This window comes from Diabrotica virgifera, chromosome 2 (assembly GCF_917563875.1).
Source record: "Diabrotica virgifera virgifera chromosome 2, PGI_DIABVI_V3a".
In the NCBI taxonomy this organism is placed as follows: Eukaryota; Metazoa; Arthropoda; class Insecta; order Coleoptera; family Chrysomelidae; genus Diabrotica; species Diabrotica virgifera.
The window spans coordinates 130,874,794-130,889,345 of NC_065444.1; the positions used below are offsets into that span (position 1 = coordinate 130,874,794).

General features: G+C 34.2%; 1 protein-coding gene across 1 annotated transcript in view; it reads right to left on the minus strand.

The window, feature by feature from the left end:
- Positions 1-289: 289 nt before the first annotated feature.
- The window catches only part of LOC114327500 (uncharacterized), a 181,779-nt gene continuing 167,516 nt past the window's right edge, over positions 290-14,552 (minus strand). The window contains exon 4 of the mRNA XM_028276142.2: positions 290-7,518. Within this exon, the coding sequence (XP_028131943.1) occupies positions 7,326-7,518 (193 nt within the window). The 3' untranslated portion in view covers positions 290-7,325. The remainder of the gene's footprint in view (positions 7,519-14,552) is intronic.

Here is a 14,552-nt window from a genome sequence, read left to right on the forward strand (position 1 = left end):
TCGATATCTGAAATTTATTCTTATGAGTAATTCGTTTTGTTAGTTGTTAAGTCTTGACTCCGCAGTGTTTTTTGGTTAAAGCGTTCATAAGTTGCCATCTTTGATCATATTATCAATATCAATATATCAATCACCTTTACCGACATGGAGGCACACATGCCTAAGTGCCTCCCCCAGGTATTACTCTACTACTCCTTACAGGAATGTGCAAATAAGCAATTCTTCGTATTTCAAATCTTGAACAAACATTATTTACAAAATTTAAAAAAATAATTAAACACAATAATAATACGGGCATACATACTTTATTAATATTCGTATACATACATAGACACGAATGTAATATGTGAAATAACAAAAATATATACAATTCAGTACCCTTATATAAAAATACATAATGAATTCTAAATTTTGCTCTCTTATAAGGGAAGATACCACTATAACCAATTCTTGTTTTCTAGCTTATAAAAGGCAGCAGAAGTAGCACTACTACATCATTATATTTGATCTTTTTTTATACTTGTTGATCTTGATACGAAAATTTTAAATAATTGTAATACCCGTAGTTAAATAAAAAAAAAGTTACGTGCATTTTAAACGGGTAGGTAACATAAAGTACTTATATTACTATCTTAAGTTATGCTGGCTACCAAGTTTAAATGAATTTAAGTAAGTACATTATAATAATATTATTGAAGAACATTATAAAACCAAAAATATTATTGAATAACATTATAAAACAAATTAAATTTATACATTTCTTGTAACATATTTTTAGGTTATGGAGTCAATAATTCATAAATATTTTTTGTAAAAATAAAAGCTAAAATTCATTTCATTTAAAATTGGGGTAAAATATAAAAATAACATTCAATACTCACATATCCTAAACTATGAATATGTTTATGTAAACTACATAATATCTGTTTATTTAGTAAAAAATCCCTGAGATCTTAATTGTTACTAAAAACAGGAATATCTTTTAATTTGGTGAAGTACTAAAATCTACGTAAAATTTGGCAATAATTGGAAGGGGATTAATGCGAGAAAAATATTTAAATATAATTTGCTGATTAGGTTTTTAAAACTGGGCTCAATGTCTAACTTGGTGTGTTTTGGTGCTTTACATTAATATATAATTACTAATAATATATAGTATATAGAGATACAATTCATACTCTACCACATGAGTAAGAGGGTATGGCATTTCCCAATAAAAAATTAAATACATAATCTATATTTTATTTCCACTCGCACGGCCAGTGCTATATTATAAGAACTGGAGATTATGAATCCTGTGCGTAAGGGAATAATTCCGGATGTTCCTAAAAACAGAATATTTTTTTCCAATAACTAAAATCATTTATGTAAGGTGGGCAATAAGTCTACTACTCACAAGCTTATTCGATTTTATTTATTTAAAGTGTAAAAGTAAAAGTTGGGCGACCGGTTTCGATGTTTAAAATATACATCATCATCAGGCCCTTAAGAAGCTAAGATATCAGTACATAGAATTAGCAAATTAGCCCCCTCCCTCTAGACATTTTTTATATTAAAGAATTTTTGTTAATGAGACCAACGAGACAACTAAAAAATTGTACACACAATTTGGTATCACAAAAATCCTTTAATATAAAAAATGTCTAGAGGGAAAGGGCTAATTTGCTAATTCTATGTACTGATATCTTAGCTTCTTAAGGGCCTGATGATGATGTATATTTTAAACATCGAAACCGATCGCCCAACTTTTACTTTTACACTTTAAATAAATAAAATCGAATAAACTTGTGAGTAGTATAGTAGACTTATTACCTTCCCTACATAAATAATATGTGCTCACATCATCAACATTTAACTAAAATCATGTTTTGATACATCTGAAATCTTGCCCGAATACAGTGTTATATATTAAATAATACACAATTCAAATAGTTACTTATACAACAAACCCTACCGATAATGGGACATTTGTTATATAACTATCTTTGTAATTATTCAATATTAACCAAAATAAAATAATCCTAAACACTAAGGTAATCGTGACTAGATCGAGACTAAGAAATATTATTGTGATTATTTCATTCATAGGAGATTCTGACCAATAGAAAGCTACAGACATGCAAATTAAGGTGATAATTTTTGATAATCTCCCGTCGTTAAGCATATTACGTCAGATGCCCTTCGTTGCTACGAAAAAATACATTCAGTGACATTAATGACAACTGTTTTAAAAATTATAAAAGTGATGACTTTCAACCGTCAAATACATATTTATAACAACTGTGTGTTTAATTTCACTAATTGGTACTTACATATATAAATTACAATGAAATTTTGGTTTTGAACAGTTTTATTCATGAAATAATCGCAACAAATTGCACTCGAACTCTAAAATTAATATAGAATTTTTGCCCTCGTGACACTTTGACATAATTTTACTCGCCTTCGGCTCGTGCAATTAAAACTGCCAAAGTGACACTCGGGAAAAATTCAATAATTTTAGAGCTCTTGTGCAATTACTACTGATAATTTAAGTGTAATTTGCAAGATTATGGTAATCGCCCTATGGTGGCTATAAAGATTATAATAGAAAAAACTTGTATTTCTAAACACCAATATAACCGAGGACGTAAGTTAGAAGAACTACTGAAGGTACAAATGAACAAAGCCAATAGAGATTGGGAGAAATTCGATTAATGGCGACTGGAGAATCCGTGCTTTCAAGATTCTTAAAAGGCAATACGTCCAGATCCTTGTCAGTGTATTAAAGATCCCGGATTTCCCGAGTATTTTTAAACAAAGATTTGCATACATGTTTGTCAATTACATAAGAATATATTTGAAGAGCTTTGATGAATTGACGGGAAAAATTACACCTGCCATCATGGACAAAACTAAAGATAAAATAATAAAAACCTTTTCAAAGCAACCCAAGTTCAGTTTTTATCTGCGTAATCACTACTACTCGTGAGTGTGGTGGGGGTTGTAGTCAAAGAAGTGTGCCAAGCGCCATTAAGGTGTGTGTTATATACATTTTCATCACGTGACAAGCTCAAGCGCAGTCGGCTGTTGAAGCAGCTGAAATTCTATAGATTCGTACTGTTTGATTAACAGTGGCCGGGAACGCCGTATTATCTCATCAATCATTAGGAAGAATTGTTGATGGTATTAATAATTACGTTGAAGCCCATAATTGTACGCAATTAAAAAGGAGGCCCAAATTTCACGGACGTCCACAAAAGGGAAAAAGAAGTAAGCTCATTGAGAGACTTGCTTACTACACAAACAATATCTAATTGTTTCTAATATATTTCGGTATTACTTGCCGAAATATACTAATTAACAAAAATATAGTCTAGTGGTCAGAGGTATTTTGGAAATTGAAAGTAATTTAATTTGGATATTTTGATTAAGTACTTTGAAATAAGTATTACTTTATATTGAACAGCAATCACTTCAGATTTGGGTGATCGGATTTCTACTATGTAATATTTAAGAAATTTGCTCATCTTTCAATACTACTTACTCGCGCAATAAAAGTCCAATAAATCAAGAGAATCATAATCTATACATATTATTTGATAGTATTTAGAAGAGAAGATTAATGTTTAAACAACACAGAACATGTTAATTATCATTACAATAAATACTATTAAGTAAAATATATATTTTTAGTTATCACAGTTTATGGACATGAGAGGCACATTATTTGACAAATTGTTAATTATTGGCACATCGAAAATGTCTTCCAAAACGAGTTACAATGGCTAAGTGTTATTAATAGTGCCAGAAAAAGTTTATAAAAGTTATTAATACTTAGTATTTTTAAAGGCAATGTTTCTCCTATTATTGTATCACATAATTTCGACTTTTATCTAGCTATTTTCTCCTGCGTGTGTCCTTTCATTCAGCTCTATGTTTCTTGTTAATTTCACATCACTCATATAACAGTTTATATCTCACATTATGTATATTTTGCTTTATATGAGGATTTTATTTATTTCTAATTATCTTCTTTCAGGGATGTTCGGTTGGTATTTTATATTGGTAATTTTTTGCATCCGCAGGAATTACTTATACGAGTTTCATCGAGCCGTGAAACCGTATCTCTCACCGTACTACTCATTTGAAAGCCTATAACTTTGGATTTTATATATACCTAATATGTTTTGAAAATTATCTAGCTGACTTGTGGTTCGAATCCAGCGTCCACTAGATTTAGTTCATCAATCTACTTCTACATCGAGCCGACACATGGAATTAGTTCCATATTTTAAATGTGGAATTCCGATTCTTCTATTTTTCAATTCGTTGTTTTAACAATAAACTATAAAATCTGTTTTCTTATTCTATTAATTATTACCTTTGGACGAATAGTATAAAATGCTTAAAAAATAAAAGGCAATTTATTTATCATTATAATTTTCCATATTGAGTATTAATATATTTAACAAAAAAACCTATTTTCAGCAGACTGTTTTTAAAACAAGTCTCTCCCGAACTTGTGCTTGATTAACTATAAAGTTGGCCACTTTGTCGAATTCGACTAATTGGTAAACATTTTGATCGTGTGTGACCGTGCATCCAACGAAATCGTACAATTTGACCGCAGACCTGCCAATTAGACTGGCCTGTCTACTGCAGTATTGCAAAAATTGATATCATCGACGATCTTGTCGAACGATAACGCAGTACTGTGTACTGTGAGTGGACAGCTTAAATAAAACTTCAACTTCAAAGAAAAATCACAACACTTCATAACACAGTTAAAAAAAGATGGGTCCCAGATGGTACAAAGAAACCAAGATCTGAAACAGGCACTTTTTTGACTAGTATAAGGAGACTATCCAACTATATACTCAAAAATTATCTATCTCTCATATACTGTTTTCATGTGTGTTATTTGTAACAGTGCAGAAGGTCACATATCATCTAATGGATGAAACACGTTGCTATTGAAATTACCTTCTAAATGTTAAATTAATAATTTTTATGATCTGTCAAAAATGAATGAAATATGTTTGACTAGTTCTTTTTATAAAAAAAATCTGCTGCCGTTATCACAAAAAATAGTAAAAGCTAATCAAGAGTGGCTTCTCCGATGATTGCACCCGACTATGTTGGAACCAAAATTACACCAGAGTGCTAAATCACATAAATTTTTACGTTTTGTATTAAACGGTATGTTCTGTGTTGTCTTAACAATAATTTACATAAATATGCGTGATTTGGGTTATTAATAATAAATCCTTTGTAATTAAAAATAAATGCTCACAAATCAATTACAAATATATGCACCTAAATTGATAAATAATCCAAATATACTTTATTTACAACAATAGAATTATGTGTCAACAGACATTGCAAAATATAATTGTTATTTGATATTTACAATATCTAACACCCATGCAAAATTTAGCCTTGTTAGCAAAATTTACAGTGGGATTAATGAAATATACATACTTTTACTTAATAAATAAAATATGTAATTAAATCGAATTAAGCTTCATGAAATATATTATATACATATACAGTTAATATTAATTAATATAATACAAGAAAATTACATATTTTTTTATTGGTGTAGATCATTTAACAATCAAATATTTAGATACGTTAGATCTGACACACGATTTTAAAGCAAAAAGACAACTTTTTTATATTAGGTATCCTTATTGTGACTAACAAGGCAGATATTTTTCTAATACAGTTATGGACTTCTGAGGTGGAGAGTTAAATGAATACAAAGAATAAGAAGTATAGAGCGCAACAATGCAGAAATACAGCATCGGTAAGAATTTAAAGAAGGTATTGACTTTACATGCTACTAAGTCAGAAACACCTACTTAAAACGATATAGCGCTATTAGGTAGCCGAAATATCTCATCGAAATTTTTCCGAATCTGTATATGTGAGTATTATGTAAATGTTAACAAAAGCCGAACTTTCAGTTTACGTTTAAACTTTCAGTTGGTTGAGTTAGTTTAGTTTTTCGAGCCCTAATTTTATATAATTTAATGGTTTAATTATTAGTATATGAACTTATCATTATAATATGAAAGATGAAACATTAGACTAATTTCTAAACAGACGCACTGGCATATAAAGGCACGGAGTTAAATTTTATAAAATGAGGGGCATATTTTTTATTTGGTGATTGAGTAAATCAAGACTGCCATGGAATTCTACTATTATTGATGGATTCGACAGTTACTTGATGGAAGTTCATTTTATCTAACAATAAAACACTGAAAACGTCTGTTTTCTATACTTCCACAAAATTTATTACAACTATGTGACTACAGCTGTTTCGGCAGAGTGCCTTCCTCAAGTGATTTAGATTACTATGGGTTTGTCTTTTTAAAGTCTTTAACTGAAGAAGTTGAGGAGTGGGGAGCTGTTTGTCTCGAGTTGGCCATTCAGAATTATATCTGTATTTTTCAATTTATTAATTTCCATAGATTCTAATAAAGATAGCTTAAGGTTTTTACTTTGAATATGCAGAATTTGAAACTGTTCATTAAAAGAATGATTATGATTACAGCTTTAGTCACATAGTTGTAATAAATTTTGTGGAAGTATAGAAAACAAACGTTTTCAGTGTTTTATTGATAGATCTACTATTATTGTTTAATTTTACATTTTAATCAAGACAGTTCAATCGCAATGTTAAATTGGAAGAAACTGGAGAGTGGGTTAAAAGGGTGGCGGTTTATATGTAGAGCAGCGCATGCCCTATCGATTAGAGCAGTTGCATGGAACGCGGAGCGCCAACATAGTGGATACGTGCCTTTATATATACCTGCGTTCCTGTAAATTTGCCGGTTTGTTTACTATTTATAACATAACAATGCTTCATATTTTTTATTAGAGATTCCATATTTTCGTTTTATTTTCAGCGTATTCCAAGCGTTTTAACATTATTCAATATCTCCGTATTATTAGAAGAATTATAGAATTACTATTTGCACTCTTTAGTTTTACATATTCTGGTGAATCTGAAAAAACGGCAAATGAATTTGTTACAAAGACTTTTTGGTTCTTATAAACATGTTCTAGATATTATATTAAATAAAGGCTACTGGAATGTGCTAAAAGAAATTGAATTTGGGATATATTTTGCAATTGATTTGGTAGCAAATATTTGCCACGGAGACATTTATTATGAACATTATTCAATTTACAATATTTGTAGCAGATTATCAAACGTCACAATTACTAAACTCCGTTAAAAAGACCATTAGAAATTATTATGTTTATGTAGTTTTCGTACCATAGATCAACAACAAAATTGGATAGCAGAGTTTCTAATTAAAAAACTCAAGTTATTTACGACTAAAGATGTACGACGCGAGTATTGAAACAGTCAGTAACAATGAGTTGATGTAGAAAGCACAGCCTGAGCAGGGTTTACTAGCGTAACTAAAGAAGTCTTCGTTAAGTTTTTTGAAGCCACCATCGGCTGGGCAGTTCTGTGTCAAGGCTTCGGCAAAACATTTTTTGACTACTCCATAATCACTAAAACAAAAAAAAAATAACTGTAGAATTAAAATAACATATATTTTACTTTTATGTTACAAAACTAAAACGTATTAAAATTAATAGATACATTACTGTCCTTATTTACGATAATAAATACAATAATAAACAAATGGGGTCGTGTGCAAAAAACGCTCGAAAACGTCGATTGATATTTTTAGTTGTACATTTTTTACAATATCTGAGTTTCTCGAATTGACGATATCAATAGGGCTTTTCATTCACAGTCATTTGTTTCGAGCTTCTGTCATATATCGTATAATCCGTGTATATTAATATTATACACAGATTATACAATATATGACAGTAGCTCGAAACAAATGACAATCGATGAAAAGCCCTATTCTGCGCTACTGCAGCAGACAGGCCAGTCTCTCTGTAGTAAAATTGTAACGATAGTACGTTCTTTAACGGTAAAATATTGCAAAACCTCTAAATTTTAAAGAACCGCTTGGATTGACATGAAATTTGGCAAACACATAACTAATAAGTCAAAGAAAAAAGTAATATTGTGCCGATATGTGCTTTTGCCCCGGGGTGGTTTTCACCCCCTCTTGGTGGTAAAACAATATTCGTCTAAAGTAAGTCCGGAAATGGATAAACTGACTAATTTTAAGTATCTTTTGTTCTATAGAGTTTTTTCACTAAGTCAATACTTTTCGAGTTATTTGCCAGTGAATGTGTTCATTTTTTCAACAAAATAACCACGCTTTTAGACGATTTTTCGCAAATAACTCAAATAGTAAGTATTTTGTCAAAAAAAATTCTTGGAAAAAATATAGCCTGTAAAAAATTTAAAAAAATGGTGTATATAATATATCACGTCTCTATATCAAGTAGAAGCAGAGTTATAGCTAATTAAAAATAGGTTCATATTCGTCAAATTCCAAATAGGTCTGGATCCCTCGTATGAAAAAAAAGTTGATTAATAACAAGCTGAAAATTTGTTAATAGCTTAAGGGTGTCTAGTCGAACAAACTTCGATATATGGGAACACTGGAACAGGGGAAGTTTTAATTGTGGAACAGGTTAAAAATTTGGAACGGTCAGACCACGAAAACGGCACATGTATTTTGTCCGACAGAACAGATTTAAACTCTCCGAACAGAGATTAAACTCTCAGACCGTAGCGAAACACCAAACTGTGAGTGAGACCAAAGTAAGCAAGACATTATTTTCAATTGGAAAACTAATATAGAGGCAAAAGCTATATTCACTGGATGTAACTAGCCGTGGAAATTTCATTTTACTGAATTTTCAAGGGGGTTACACTCCAGAATATAGAAAGCGAAGAAACGAGCGGGCCTTGTGCCCGTCGGGAGATAACTGTGCCTCCGCAGGGATGACACTGCAAGGGGTGGAATTTTAGAATTCACTTCGTGCAGACACGGCAACCTGGGCCAGTTATCTGAGAAATAGCAAGTGGAACCCTACCTATAGCAAATTAGGCAGTGACACATCCGCGTAGGTTCCTGGGACGGCACCCAGAACTTGGTTGGACAGCGGTCTAGCCAAGCGCAAAAAACAGATTCTTATAAATAGATAACTGTAAAATGTCGTCGGACAATCCTATGTCCACCGAGCATCCAGCTCACGATTTCATTGAATTATTCCCAGAGACAGAGTCAGTGTCTGATATGGGCACTACTCCAGTCCCTCCCCCTAGTCCACCCCAATCCTTGACAGATGATATCGTTATGGAAGAGATAAAAGCAGTCTTCTCTCATGATGAAGAAATAAAAGATTCAGAAGGCCCTCAGCCAGATGAATCAAGCATCAAAAATTGCAATAATAACCCCGGGTCCCTTCAGGAAAACCAAGTAGTTATGATTCAACAGATAGTAACATTCCCCCTCAGGGAACAACAAACTCACTTGAGTTCACAAATGACCCACAACTAGAAGCTGACTACGACAGCCAACGATTCGAAGGCAAGAAGCCCACCAAAAGACCGTGTAATAGCCCAGACACAGAGAGAAATCAAAGTGACCTGGCAAACACGATACAACAACTGATGAAACAACTCGAACAGAGAGATAAAGAAAATAAGCGAGTACAACAAGAATTCAAGGAAATACTCGAAGAAAGAGACAGAGAAAATAAACGAGAACAACAAGAATTCAAAGATCTAATCGCCGAATTAAGATCAATAATTAGAACAAAAGACGACGAAGCAAGAAGGATGATGGATCAAATCATGAAATTGACCAAAACCGTCCAAGAAATGACAAACAAACGGACTGTCACAATAACAAAAATAGACGAAAGTCCAATGACCTGGGAACAGACAGAAAATGAAAAACATGAAGAATCAGAAACAGAGACAACGGTATACAAAAACAAGTCATACCAAAAGTCAATCCTATCCAAAAGGAAAAAACGAGAGGTAATAGAAATAATAAAGCCTCCCAAAAAAGCAAAACAAAATGAAGACAACATAAGCTCAGCTGAAAAGCAGAGACGCATAGTTGAAAAGAGAAAAGAACAAGAAATGGACGACAACATAAGAGCAAGAGACATAAGGAAAGCTGAACAAGCAAAAGAAAAAGAACCACAGACGGGAAAAAACACCCAAATGGACGAGGACGCCGATGAAGAAAAAGAAGGTTTCACGGAAGTAAACCGAAAAAAAGGAAACAAAAGAAAAAATAAGGAGAAAGCTGAAAAAGAAAATCCAGCCAAACAGGTAAAATCCAACTCAGAAAATGAGACAAAAACCAACAAAGACCAAAACAATGAAAAAACACCTGATAAAGCAAAACAAGAAGGAAAAGCGGCCACAGCCTCGACCAGCAAGACTGTGGAAACTACCCAAAACAAAAACAACAGAAAACCGCCACCAATAATACTGAAAACAATAGAGGCTGGCCAGGATATACTGAATACAAGTGCCAAACAAGGCATAATAACAGAAAATAAATTTGCAAAGTCAGGCAGAAGTATTATAATTCAAACTAGAAATAGAGAGGATTATCATGGCATGTTGAAAATACTAGAAAATAAAGGCAACCAAATTGAATACGTCGCATATCCCCTAGATGAGGATATAGATAAAACAAAAAGAACAGTCATACGCGGACTAACGAAATATACTAACGTAGACGAACTAGGAGATGAAATAGTCAACCTGAAAATAGAAATAGTAGACCTACATAGAATGATATCCAAAAAAGATGGCAGAGAATTGCCCCTTTATATGCTGACACATTATGAGAGCGACACAGAAAAAGTTAAAAATATAACAAACTTATGCCATATGAAAGTTGAAGTAGAAGAAGAAATAAAAAATAAAAAAGATGTGTTGCAGTGCTACAACTGCCAAAACTTCTTCCACGGCTCCAGAGCGTGCAGATGCGTGAAATGTGGTGAAAATCATGCCACTAGAAATTGCAATAAGGAAAGAGACACACCAGCCAAATGCGCAAACTGTGGTGAGGCTCACACAGCCAGCTACAGGGGCTGCAAAAAAGCGCCAAAAAAAAGGGTAAATACACAACTAGTACCCAGAAACATAAGCACACACAACATGCAAATAGCAACACCTAACATAAGTTATGCAGCAGCCACACAAGGCAAAAAAGACGCTCTGGCAGAGAATAATGAGATATTAACAGCAGTGCAACAACAAATGAAAATGTTCACAGGTATGTGTGAACAAATGACACAACTATTACATGCACTGGGGCTACCAAAAACCGTATAATGTCAGAACAGTTTCGGGATCTTCGAGTTGGGTCATGGAACTCTGGAGGTTTACGGCAGAAACTGAACATACTAGATGAGTTTATCAATATAGATGTCATGGCACTGCAGGAAACAAAACTCACTGAAAAAGTGAAAACCAAATTCCCGGGCTATGACATCTATAGAAAAGACCATAGATCTCGCTCGGGTGGCACGGCCATCATGGTAAAAAAAGGAATAAAACATCAACATATCCCGACACCGGATGGTCTGGTCACCCTAGAAGCAACAATAGTTCGGATCTGTGCTACTGACGAAACGCTGAAAATAGCCTCAGTGTACGTCAGACCGCAGGACCCGATCTTCGAGGAAGATCTAAACCTAATATTGGATTCAGACGAGCCAACAGTCATCATAGGTGACCTAAACGCGAGATCGCCCAACTGGTTTGACAGAAGAACGAACCGAAATGGAAAACAACTTTGTGGCTATCTTGAGAAGAAAGAAAATACATATGCAATCGGACCAGTTGAACCAACACATTTCCAAGCAGAAATACCAACACACTTGGACATAGCAATTCTACATAATATTGGACAACAATATGAAATAACATCAGTAAACGAGGGCAATAGTAGTCACAATCCAATTATCCTGACCCTAGGTGTAATAGAACTTAATCACACACAACCTTACAAGAAAAAAAGGACAAAGTGGCCTAACTTTAAAAGAGTCATCAGTGAGAACATCGGCGATATTCCGAACATCAATAATATAACGGATTTAGATGAAAGCGTGATTAAGTTAGAACAGACAATACAGAATGCTATTAAAGTCAGCACTAAAGAAGAAACAACAACAATTAAAAGAGGTAGGTTCAAAGATATATCAGAAGAACTAAAAGAATTAATCAGAGAAAAGAATAAAAGAAGGAGAAGAGCCTACAGAACAAGGGATCAGGAAGACAAAAGAATTGCAAATGAATTGGACAGAGAAGTCAAAAAACAACTGGAAGAACATAGAAATGAAAACTGGGACAAATATATCCAAGAACTAGATCCGAATAAATCCGGGTTCTGGAAAGTATCTAAAATATTAAGAAACGAAAGAAAACCAATACCAGCCCTACACGGAGCAAATGGAATAGTATACACAGAAAAAGAAAAGGCAGAAGTCATGAAAGATACCCTAGAACTAGGAAGCACAAAGAACTTTCATCAGGAAGAAGACCTAGACTTCACAATAGAAGTAGAAAACAACGCTAGAAGGTTAAGAAGAAGAAAGGGAAGAATAGCTCTAGAACACACGTCTCCTGAAGAAATTAAAGAACTACTAAAAATGGCAAACGCAAAAAAAGCGCCAGGGCCTGACAATATAACAAACAGGGCATTAAAAAACCTGCCAACAAAAATAATAGTTTACATCACGAACATTGTAAACAGTATACTAAGACTAAGATACTTCCCGGATAGATGGAAAGAGGCAAATGTTATTATGATAGGAAAACCGGGGAAAAATGGGAGCTTTCCACAAAATTACAGGCCAATAAGCTTACTACCAGCAATAAGCAAAATAGTGGAGAGAATAATTCTTAAAAGACTAAAACAAGAATCAGAAGCTCTAGGAATCATCCCAGAATCGCAGTTTGGTTTTAGATCAAGGCACTCATGTGAGCTACAAGTACTAAGACTAACGGAGTACATAACAAAAGGGTTCAATGAAAAGATGTACACAGCAGCAGCCTTCCTCGACGTAAGTAAGGCCTTTGACAAAGTATGGCACGAAGGTCTGCTGCATAAAATGCATGAGAATGGATACAGCGAAGCGATGACATGCCTCCTTGCGTCATACCTTACAAACCGAAGGTTTAGAGTTCGAATAGGGGCCACCCTGTCCGAAGTCGGAACATTGGAAGCGGGAGTGCCTCAAGGAGCGGTACTATCTCCTTATCTGTACACCATCTTTACGGCAGACACACCTACAGATCCACGAACCCTACTAAGCCTATATGCGGATGATACGGCAATAGCAGCAAGTAGTAGAGACCCTAACCTAGCCAGAAATCACCTACAAAGAGCCCTAAACCAACTGCAGGAATGGTGCATACAATGGAAAATAGCACTAAACCCCGAGAAAACACAGGCTGTAGTGTTCCAACACAGATATGGTAGACCAGAAAGAGAACTAAGAATGGAAAACACAAACATAGAATGGAGTAGACAAGCGAAATACCTAGGGGTTACGCTTGACAAAAGGCTCACGTACACAGAACACGTGAAACAAACGGTCCACAAAGCCAAAGCCTTAAGAAGTCAACTCTCCTCGCTGATAGGGAAGAGAAGCAAATTAAGATTCAAAACAAAAATTAGAATGGCTAATAGTATAATCATACCAACTCTCACATATGCATCTGCGGCATGGGGACAAACATGCAAAACTAACAGAAAGAAAATCCAGGTAATCCAGAATAACATAATAAGAGATGCCCTAAATGTACCCAAATACGTACCAGTCAGATACCTGTATAACAAAGACACGAAGCAGAAAAAGATCCTTAGAATGATGGATGAAAAAGCATATGAAATTTTTAATAACATAAGAGACCATCCAAACAGTAAACTGAGAGAGTTGACAGACTATGATGAAAACATACGTACTACACACAGAAGGCCTAAACATCAAATAACAGGATATAGGGAAGTCCCAGAATAATGACCTCAAGAAATTAAAGACAGTCGCACAGTCGTAGGAACATGCAAAATAGTTGTGAAAAAAAAATAAAAAAAAAATAAAAAAATAAATAAAAAAAAAATAAAAAAAAAAAAAAAACCGAGAAACTGCGTTGCTCTACGGAGTAGCGAAGTTGATCGCTAAAAACAAGATACATGAAACCATCAGCTCAATAAATTTAGTACTGGTAAAATCAAGGTGTAAGTATGAAATGCAATAAAGACCCCTCTGGTCCTTTATACACAGCCACTTAGGCTGAAGGCCTTTCAGGCAGGTCAATGAGAGACCATAGCGCGTACCTGAGCATCGAGACCGTGTCCGGCAAGCACGAGCTTGATGGCCAGACCTTGCGGCTGCTCGGCTGACGAGGAGAGCAATACGCAAGTATTGTCAAATCGGCAGCTGAGTGACCGACACACACCAAAGTCCGAGCGGAGGGACACCAATCCAGGTTGGTGTCTCTCCGTTCGGAACACCCATTTAGGGACTTCAGTCCAAAATCATGAAAAACATAAATAAACTCAGTAAAGTAATTAGGGAGAAAAGCTAAACAGCTACCCCTACAGATAGGTGGCCTAACCACAACCATGACAAGACGG